The 11,252-nt window shown below is 39.0% G+C and overlaps 1 protein-coding gene across 5 annotated transcripts in view; it reads left to right on the top strand.

The window, feature by feature from the left end:
* The first annotated feature begins 6,106 nt into the window (after positions 1-6,106).
* KIF6 (kinesin family member 6) overlaps positions 6,107-11,252 on the top strand; it is a 400,202-nt gene continuing 395,056 nt past the window's right edge. For all 5 annotated transcript variants that reach the window (XM_081295096.1, XM_081295095.1, XM_081295094.1 and 2 more), the window contains exons 1-2: positions 6,107-6,225; positions 10,303-10,412. In XM_081295096.1, the coding sequence (XP_081151222.1) occupies positions 6,160-6,225; positions 10,303-10,412 (176 nt within the window). In that variant the 5' untranslated portion in view covers positions 6,107-6,159. The remainder of the gene's footprint in view (positions 6,226-10,302; positions 10,413-11,252) is intronic.

Below are 11,252 nucleotides of genomic sequence, written 5' to 3'. Positions count from 1 at the left end.
AACCTTTCAATGCCTCTCCACAAAAGCCTCAATCAGGGACACTCAGGACTCATTCAGGGACTGACATCCTACCAGGTATTCACAACTACAAAGGGACAGTTTTTTATCAACTGATTTCTCTCCTATTCATACTGCTATTTACTAATAATTAGGAGATTCTGACTACTGACCTTGCTTTTTGGTGGATGTTAATAACAGAAGACTCCCGAATGGGTTAGTGAAGCTTCTAGCATACATCTTAACCTGACTGTTCCTCTAATAATAAGGAGGTGGGTGGGAGACAGTCAGGCTGTGATCAGGAGAGATTTTTTTGAACCAACAAATGTAAATCCCTCAAAGTCATGAGTAAAAGAGGGGAGAAGAAAGCTTACTGCAATTAGGCAATTTTATGTACACATTCTATATCAAAATTACCAGCCCATAAAATTTTTACGGGTCCCTCTTCAGACTTATAAAGTAAAATGATGCATTTTATAGTTGTAGCACCAACAGCATAAGAGGTCCTTGAAAACTAGTACTAGAGCTGAAAGCTTTTCCCAAGCAAAACAAAACAAAAAATACAAGCAAACAAAACCCAACTAAGTTGCCTATAGACTAATTCATTTCAGACACAGCTTAATTTCTTTCAGATTTGGGGCTCCTAAACCCACGCTAATTTGCCTGGTGCAATTATCTGTTATTTTGACAACTGCAGAGCTCAAGAATCTTTTAAACAATTGAAAAGCATCTTAATTCCCACATTTAAACAAGTAGGTGAGGTGCAAATAATAATGATGAATGTAAATCAAGTTGTGGGAAAAACACCAGAACTTGGAGATTTAATCACAAAATCTAGTTTGTACCCATTAAAGCCATCTGTTAGAGATTTAAGGAAAGCTGTCAGAGGAGAGACAGGGCCTGGGAGTAACTGAAGTCACTTACACCAGAGACAGAAGCAGAGGTTTGAAATGGGAGCCACAAATATGCTGTCTTTAGGCAGAATTGTGCTTTTCTATATTAAAAAAAAACACATTTTAATGTATTTTATTTATTCTTTTTAGATATACATGACGGTAGAGCATATTTTGACACATTATGCATACATGGAGTATAATTTATTCAAATTAGGACTCCATGCTGTGGTTGTACATGATGTGGAGTTTCACTGGTTCTGGATTCATATATGAACATAGGAAAGTTCTGTGCCATTCATTTGACTGTCTTTCCATTGCTTTTTAGTTGGGACACTAGACTCCCTTTTCGTTACCCAATTTCTATTCCTTCTCCTTGTCTGCTTAAGGTATTTACATCACAGATTAGGCCGTGGGAGGTTTTGAGTTTACAATCCCAGTGAGCCGTACAGACATATTTGTGCCATAGTGTATGTTCTTTAGGAGATGTTTACAGCCCAAAGGAATCCAATCCAGGGATCAGAATCCTATGTGTATAAATGTCCTCTATTCACTGAGTACTATGTACCAGTGTACCATCACCTCCCACATACACATTTTTACTAACATGCCACCATTTAATCTCTATGATAACTCCATGAGGTAGCTATTAACCATCCCCACATAATGGATGAACCAACTGAGACATGAAAACATAAATTGCTTCCCAAGGTTACACTCTCAGGAATGACAAGTCTCAGGATTTGAATTTATACTTCCTCCTCATCAATGCGTTTGATCCTATGACCCAGAGCTTTATATTAAAGTTCCTACTTCCTGGACCCATAGATTCTCCTCCAATCCTGTTCAACACTCCTTCACATCAAAGGCCACTGGCATCTTTCAATCAACCGAGATGACCTAATTCAATGCGTACAGTGATCTTTGGCCCATACCCTTGGCTCTTTTGTCTCTGAACTCTCATGGTACCCTCTTGTTAAAATACCACCTGCTCTGGGGCAACCGTCTTCCACCTTCTTTTTTTCTGTACCTTCATCCTCTCCTTTTCTATTGGATTTGCCTCCTTGGAGGCGAACAAAAGACCCTTCCTCACTCCGGGTTCCTCTAGCTTTGACTCTGGGTTTTTCTCCTTTACAACTTTTGGCAAGCAAGCTTCTGGAGGAGGTAGTCTATCTTGGCCTCCTCCACTTCCTAACCTCCCACTCGCTCCTCCATTTCTTACAACCTGCCTTCTGACCCCACAACGCCACTGAAGCCACCATCTAGATCACTAATGCCTTCTGGCTGCTAAGTCAAACGGATATTTTTAGGACATCCTTTTTAGTGTCCGACACTGTTGAACACTTTCTTCTTCTCAGAATGTTCTCTTCCCCTGACTTCCATGTAACATTCCATTTCCTCTCAAAGACCTTGCCAGCCACTCTCTTCAGCTTCCTGTGTGGCCTCCTCTGCTCCTCCAACTGTTGGTGTTAGCATTTCAGACTCAGTCTTCTTGAATAACTCGGTTAGTTTCTGGAAACAGGTCTTTGCGAGGATTCCCAAATTCATATTCTCAGCCACAGCTTTCTCCTAAACTTTATCCAACTCCTTGTTAAAGTTCCATAGGCCCTTGAACTTTATCATGCCCCCAGCTTCTCATTTCTCCCTCTCCCCTAACTGAATCAGTTTTACCTGTCCAGGTAAATACCTGCACCATATGCCAGATTGTCCAATCTTGAATGATCACTTCCTCACTAGGTAAAAAGCTCTCAAAGTCACTTAATAAATACCTGCTTCCTCTTCCATCTGTAGGTACTGCTACACCTGTTCATACCCCATTCTTCCCCTTCTTTTTCTTTTTATGGTATAATTAACCTACAGTATACTCTTTTAAGTATATAGGTAGTTATATGAGTTTTGACAAATTTATATAGTCATGTAACCACAACCACAATCACAATCACAATATGAGACAGGTCCATCATCTCCCACATACACACCTCTCTGATGTTCACTGCAGTCAACCCCTTTCCCTACTCCCAGCCCCTGGAAGCCACTGATCTGTTTTCGATCCCTATAGTTTTTCCTTTTTCCAGAATGTTGTATAAATGGAATTTTAAATGTGTATAAACTTTGAGTCAGGCACTTCTCACTCAGAATAATCAATCTGAGATTTAACTATGTTCTTGTGGGCACCTGCAGTTCATTCCCTTTTATTGTATGGCTGTACCAGTTTGCTTATCTATTTTTTTCAGTTGAACAACATTTTACTTTGTTTACAGTGTTTGGCAATTAGGAATAGATATTCCTGTTTAGATTTCTGTGTGTCTTCGTTTCACTTGGGTAAATATTTAGGCACACGAACTAGACAGTTAGAGACCAGCATAGGGACAAAGGGAGAATGCACTACTGGGTCTTAACTCATAGCCGGACAACCATTAGGAGATGGTATAAGCCTTTGGGTCTATTTTCCCACCTTAACTCATGGCCTCTTAGGTATTATAAGCCTGGTATGTGCCTTACCCATTCCTCAAACACCTGAATAGCTTCAGAGACCAGGTGCCTCATTAGGGCCAGGATGCTGTTGCCATGACCCTCCAAGGACAAACAACATAAAGCATAAGCCATTGAGGAGTCATAAAAATGGCAAATTCCCAGGGCCCTTAACTTGTTACTTGCCATGATTTATGTTCTCTTCCATCTTCCACCTGTGCATTCTTTTAACAGCTACAGCAACTTGTCCTTATCACAAGACGGAGATGCTTATACAGAACGCAGCGTGGATATGAAAAACTAATATTTGACTCCAGAATGACCACTGACCTTGCCTTCCTCAGTTAAAGTGCTCTCATAGAACACACACACACACACACACACACACACACACACACACACACCTTTTTAAATTTATCCAAAGACAATTAACATTCCTAAACCTTAGCTCCCTTGAAAAAAACCCTTTCACAAAAATAAAATTAACCCTTTCCTTTGGGGAGCCAGCCTCACATTCTGGTCTCTTCTCTTAGTAAGTCCTAATAAAATCCTTGCCTGTGTGTTCTCTCCCCTGGCTTGTTTTCATCTCTCTTGTCATCAAGTCAAAATTCCCATGTTGGCATCAGGATTGCTTCATCCTGTGGTAAGTATAACTGTTCTTCAAAGTAGCTGGTTTATCTTGCTTTCTTACTAGTGATGTTTGAGAGGTCTAGATGCTGTGTCTGTGCCAGCACTTGATATTGACAGTTTCATTTTCTTATTTTTAGCCTTCATAAGGGGCATGTTGTATTGTCTCATTGTGGTTTTAATTGGCACCTCAATAATGATAAATGATATCGAGCATCAATTTCATGTGCTTATTTGCCAGGCGCTCGCTCACTCTCTCTCTCTCTCTCTCTCTCTCTCTCTCTCCCTCTCTCTCTGTGTGTGTGTGTGTGTGTGTGTGTGTGTGTGTGTGGTGATACTAGGGATTGAATCAGGGGCCTTGTGCCTGCTAGGTAAGTAAGAAGTACTCCACTACTGAGCTGCAACTCCAGCCTTCATATATCCTTCTGGTAAAGTGTTTGTTTAAATATTTTGGCTGTGCCCCCCTCTTTTTTTAAATTGGATTGTGTATTTTTCTATCAATTGAGTTTGGTTTGAAAAGTTTTATATAGATCCTGGGTGCAAGTCCCTTATCACTTATGCTTTGCAAAAGTTTTCTCCCAGTCTGTGGTTTGCCTTTTCATTTTCTTTAAAAAGCTATTTAGTTTGAGATAATTGTAGATTTGCATGTAGTTGTGAAAAACAATAGAGAGAACTTGCATACCCTTCCCCCAGTTTCCCACAATAGTAATATCTTACATAGCTGTGGTATAATATAACAATCCGGGAATTGACACTGCTACAATCATTGATCTTATTCCAACTTGTTTGACTTGAAGGCTTTCCATGCACGTGTGTGTGTGTGTGTGTGTGTGTGTGTGTGTGTGTATTTTGTTCCATGCAATGCTACTATATGTGTGGATTTCTGTGACCACCATCCCAGTCAGATACAGAACAGTGCATCACAAGGATTTCTTTACAACCATAGCCACTTCTTGCCCTCTCTACCTCCCTGACAACCACTAATCTTCTCTCCATCTCTGTAATTTTGTCATTTCAAGACTGTTATATAAGTGGGATCATACAGTATTTAACTTCTGACTTTGGCTTCTTTTACACAACCGAATTCCCTGGAAGTTCATCCAAGTTGTTTAATATATCAATAGTTCTGTCTTTGTTATTGATGAGCAGCATTTCTCAGTTTGCTTAACCATTCATCAGCTGAAGTACACCTGAGTTATTTCCAGTTTGGGACTCTTATAAATTAAGGTGCTGAAAATGTTCACATTAGAGTTTTTGTGTAAACACAAGTTTTCATTTCTCTGGGATAAATGCCCAAGAGTGCAACTGCCAGGTCTCAGAGTAATTGCACTTTCAGTTTGGAAAAAAGGGTCAAACCATTTTATAGTATACGAACATTTCCGCTAGTAAAGTATGAGTGATTTCATTTTCTCTGCAACTTTGTCAGCATTTCAGCCATTGTGATAGATGCATAGTGATATATCTCACTGTGGTTTAAATTTATATTTCCTTGGAGGATAACGAGGTTGAGCATCTTTGTGGACACTAAAGTGTCTTTTGAGAAGCCCATTCTTTCTTGACATGACTTAAATGGGAGGCAATCCCCTTCCTCCAGTCTTACCCTTCCGAAACAGAGCTAGACAGAATACCGTGCTTAACCCTATCTTAGCATAGAAATTTTCCCTGGGTTGTAACTTTCTGTGATTCTTCAGACCTTGATCTCCAAGTGGGCCCCGGGCAGTTTTGCTCAATTCGAGATTCTCAGCCAGGATACTGCGTGTCACAGATCAAGTATCATTTCTCCAATGAGGGCACAATAAAATGCAAAAATGATCTCAGTGATAAAAAGAGGAGAAGACACGAGGAAGGAACGGGTTAAGGAACCAGGCAAGGTATACAAGGCACTTATCACTTCTAACCACTGTCCCCAGAGCCCTGCCCACGCGCAAGCGCACTGCTCTCCTCTCGGCCCCGCCCCAACTCCACCCCTCAACCTCTCCTTTAGGGCCGTCCCTCCTGGTCTTCGACCAATTACGGAGAGGAGGCGGGGTCCTGGATGCCGCGGTGCTCGTTGGGTAGTGTTCCTAGTTACTGTTGCTAAGGCTGAGGGGAGCGGGAGGTGGTGGGAGTAACAAGTTTTGGAAGCTAAGGCCTGAAAGAGGTCAAGGGTCAGTGCAGAGCCAGGGAAGAGATGGTGAAGCAGACGATCCAGATTTTCGCGAGGGTAAAGCCCCCTGCTCGGAAGCAGCAATCAGGGGTACGGCGGGGTCGCCAGCGTGGTGGGGCCTCCAGGCCGCGGGTGTGGGGCACGTGAGGGTCCGGCCCCTGGGAGAGGGTGCGGCCGGGAATCCCGCACGCACTGACCGAGAGCCCCTGCGGCCACGCAGTTGCCGCTGCACGCTGTGAGGGACGCGACAGTCACCCAGTCCATTTCCACCCCTCACAGCCCTGCGGCCGCGAACCTGGCACAGAGCACAAGTGCCCACGCAGGGCAGGCTCGCCTGTTTGCGCACTCACAGAGACTGCGCCTCAGTCATACCCGGGCATTTACCGCACCTTTCAGGGAAACTGTCACAACTCCATACACACAGGTACACTGAAACGTGTTTTCCCACTGGGGCAAAATATGTGTAAGAGATGCATGCTTCTAAATGTCTGAAATGATACAAATGTAGACAGATACACAAAGCATACACATATTTAATACTTTGCCGAGTGGGCCCTCAGGAATTTCTTGTCTATATTGTCATTCTGCAACAAACACGTGATTTTGATGTATACTCATTGTAGATATATTTATGCATCCTGACACACAGAATAACATATATGCTTCATTCAGAAAACATCTATGAGTATTTACTAGGTGCTTTCTCTAGTGTGCTAATTCAGATTACAAAGAATGTTAAGTAAGGCATTAATCTTGGCTCTGAGCAGAGATACTTTGTAATCTTCTTAAATGTTTCAAAATAGTGTTTTCTTTGCCTAGAGGAGAATATAGGCATTCTCACCAGGTCTTGAGAAATTGCTACTTGACCCGTGCTTTATCTTCATTTTTTGATCCTCTCAAGAACCCTGCAAGGTGGGTGTCATTTCCCTCATTTTAATGAGGAAACTGAGTCTCTTGGATTAAATAATGTGACCAGAGTATCCAGCTGGTGAGTTGCAGAACTGTGATTTTAATTAAGGATTCCAGCGCCCCCTCCCCTAAGCTAGCTATTCCTGTTTCAGGCAGGAAAAAAAAAATCATTCCCAGAGTGAGAATTTAGGCAAGGGCAACTTGAGTCATATTTGTTAGTTCCTAGAGTAGGTATTTTATTTATGTTTTATTTCCACCCCATATCTATCTATCTCTATATATATCTATATATCTATATATCTATATATATCTATATCTATATCTATATATATATATATATATTGTGTGTGTATATATATATTATATATAATATATATATATATATATATATATATAACATCATAGTAACTAATAACTTTGCATTTGCCTCATATAACTTACGTATTTAAAACAAGGAGAAATCGATGTTTATCATCATGATGATGATAACTCTTTTTCTTGTAGAGTACATTAAGCAAAAGATGCATAAGAAGACTCAAAGAATATTTTGTTAAAGATATAAAGCAGTATGGGAAGAACCATAGTATCTTCCCATTTATTCCTTTATTTTACACAATCACCTACACAAAGATTTTCTTAAAGTGCGTATAAAACGCATGTAAAAAGTATATTGTATGCAACATCTACCCACAGAGTCTTGACTAAAAGCATTGAGTTTACAGAGACTTTGCAGTCAAAAGCAGATGCTCTGGCAAAATGAGAAGATGAGTAAGGCTGGGAAATTGATGGAGAGGCCTGGATTTAATATTGCTATCTTTCTGTCTGTCTCTACCTGACATGTGCTCTATCACTCAGCCACATCAGCAACCCCTAACTTTCTCTTTTCTTAAAATGCAGGGTTTGGCTCTTTATGTGTGCCTCCTTTCCCACTTAGATGAGTCTAAGACATGGATTACTTGATCCTCCAGAGGTACCTTTAGATGCCATGTTGCATTTCACGGTATCAGATTCTTTGAAATGTTACATGCTACATTCCACAAAAGGAATGGGAATGAATAAATGCAGAATTAGTATATTCCTATTTTCCTTTAGAAACTCCATATTTCAGCACTGGATCTTTTTGTCTACAGAAGATTGTATGATTATTTCTCTGACTACAAATGCTATTTGTAGTATTAAACCAAGAATGATTCAAAGGCTGTATATTAATCCTATTCCTTAAGACATATATTAAATTATAATAATTTGTAGATTAATAAAGAAGATATATTGTATGGATCTGATAATTTTAGCAATGGCAGCACTTTCCGTTTCTACAGTGCTTTGTACATTTCGAAAACATTTTCATATTTATCCTTGCATTTGTTCTAAAAAATAACTAGCCTATCTTAGATAATAAATATTTTTATGACTAAGAGTAGAAAGCCAGTATATTATACTAAGTTTTCCTGGTTTTCTTAATGACTCAGAGTAAAGGGGGGTGGATAGCAAGGAGCCATTGTTCCTACCCATCAGATTTTTTTTTTTTTTTTGTCTGCTGAGAACAGGTAGAAATAGATTTTTAAAAATGCATGCCACTCCTTACTTTTGCATGTTTGGTGTTTCACACACTCCCTTCACTTACCTGTAGTTATTAAACTGTTTTTTTTCGGGGGAGGGAGATTTGGTAATGTAGTGCCCTATAGGATATACTTTGAATGCCTCTTGACAAAATCTAGCCAGAAAGCCTTGAACCTGGTTCTCGTACTTTCTACAATTTTATTTTACAAAGCCACTTTTGTACCTGAAGTTTTCACATTTTAAATGAGAGGTTTCAATAAAAATCCACTTAGGAAATTATTCATACTTTTGTAGGTTCAGGGGGACATTTACTTGCTTAGGAATATGACTTTCCTCCCATAATCAAGCATCTAAATGGGTCTTAAACAGGAAGTATTGCCTGTTAGAAAAAAAAATTTATTTCTTGGTGAAAGACCTTTTTTTTTTTTTTTAAAAAAATCCTCTAAATCTAATGAATGATTTTTTTTTATGGTGCATTACAAAATACTTCCATTTCCATTACATCATTTGGTGCCCCCAGCAATCTTGTAAGGGAGGCAATTCTGTTTTTCTCATTTGCTTTATGTACAAGGAACCTTGATTCTGAAAGTGGTGGCAGATCACACAGCTGGTAAATTGAGCTCAGTGTTTGGACACTAAATATTATGCTTTTCCTTCTTCCACATGATTTCTTTATAGGCTTGAGTCTTGGTTTTCCTGGCCAATAAATGAAGAAGTAGGTAACCGAGAAGAGAACCAGAGAAGGTTACAGTGTAGGGCTTTGATTAAGACCTCCATTTCCATATCAGCTTAGAGAGGCTAAGTTATTTCTCCCAGGTCACTTGCCAATTAGTGGCTGGGCTGGGTTGAAAATGACATCAAAGACATGAAGTACATGTATCTTCTGAAGCCCCATGTCTTATCAAATGTCTGAATATATTTTATGGAAACTTGGGCTTCTTTGAACATAACTTAAATTTGAGCATTCTCACAGCTCTGTGAGAAGGCTCAGATTACTCTCATTCTTGTATCTGTGTCTAGTAGTTTGTAAATACTCAGAAATGCTTATTGTTATAGTAAAATGTTATTTTTGATAAATACCAAAGCAATATTTAGATAATATGCTACTTTCAGGGCTATTTTTCAGTGACAACAGAAACATTCAAATTCTCAAATTTGAGTGTTTAGATCATTCAGAGATGATCTGAGTTTTTGTTTTGTTTTATTTTCTGTTTGTTTGTTTTTTGGTACTGGGGATTGACGCAGGGGCACTCATCCACTGAGCCACATCCCTAGCCCTATTTTTGTATTTTATTTAGAGACAGGGTCTCACTGAGTTGCTCAGTTCCTTGCTGTTGATGAGGCTGGCTTTGAACTTACGATCCTCCTGCCTCAGCCACTGCCCAGCTGATCTGAGTTTTGATATAGCATTGATTCAGGTTTTTACCTCTTGTTATGTTCCATATATTTGTCTGAGTGCACACATTTCAATAAGGAAATTATACTGTTTTGACATTTTATCTTTTTTCCCCCTTGGAACTAGGGGTTGAACCCAGGGCTTTTTGAATGCAAGGCAGATACTTTGCCACTGAATTACTTCCCAGTCCTTGACATTTTATCTAAAAGTACAATTTTATACCATTATTATGCAAGTCATAATAACACAGTCATAGTTCAAGCTGTGATTTCACCATTTTATATTTATTCTTATATTTACAGATTTATTCCATAGATGATGATGAAAATTTAACACCTTGCTTGGAAATTATCATACCTCGTGATCTGGCAGATGGATTTGTGAATAATAAGCGAGAAAGCTACAAATTTATGTAAGTTTATCTTTCTTTTGCTTCATTCCTATTTCATTATTGGACTAGCTTTTGTCCTGCATTAATATTCTCTGTGAACTCATTAGCCCCATTTCTTGTGGAGAAAGTAGTATGGCTGTCTCATTTGGAGGAGGAACACAAGTTCACTGCTGTGCTTAAGGTTGAAAGAGGACATATTTCTTTATCTGAGATTATATTCCAGGATTTCAGCCTTTCTTTAAGCTCTGTTTATCTGATGTTATCTTTTCTATATTCAGCCTGCTGTGTTTTAGCACTTACAGGAAATTCCAATGAACAACTAAACTTTTTTCAAGACCTTTAGGTATAATCTTGTGTACTGTTTAGTTAAGCCTTCTTTAAAATATGATACACAGATTGCATATGCACATACATACACTTGATATCTATGCTGTCCAATTAATAGCCATAAGCCACATGTGGCTCTAGAGCTCTTGAAATGTGTTAGTCAACAATTAGATGTCAGGGCTGCTGATATGGCTCAGTTGGTAGAGTGCTTGCCTTACCTGCACAAGGCCCTAGGTTTGATCCCCAGCACCACAAAAAAAAAAAAAAAAAGATGTTTTGTAAAGTATAAAATACATGAAGGCTTTTTGAAAGCTCAATATGTGAAAGAGAAAGAGAATATGAACTGTTAAGTTTTTCATATCTATTATATATTGTAATGATAAAATTTTAGATGTATTGGGTTAAAATATACTACTGTAATTATTTTCACCTATTTTGTTTTACTTTTTCAAAAGCCAAGCTCCTAGAACATTTTAACTTACATATATGCTCACATTTATGGATTACATTATATTCCTTTTGGGCAGTGCTGAA

The sequence above is a fragment of the Spermophilus citellus genome, assembly GCF_964194105.1.
Source record: "Spermophilus citellus genome assembly, chromosome: 5".
NCBI lineage: Eukaryota > Metazoa > Chordata > Mammalia > Rodentia > Sciuridae > Spermophilus > Spermophilus citellus.
Note: the sequence above shows the minus strand (reverse complement) of the source record. Positions and strands in the feature narration are given on the sequence as shown.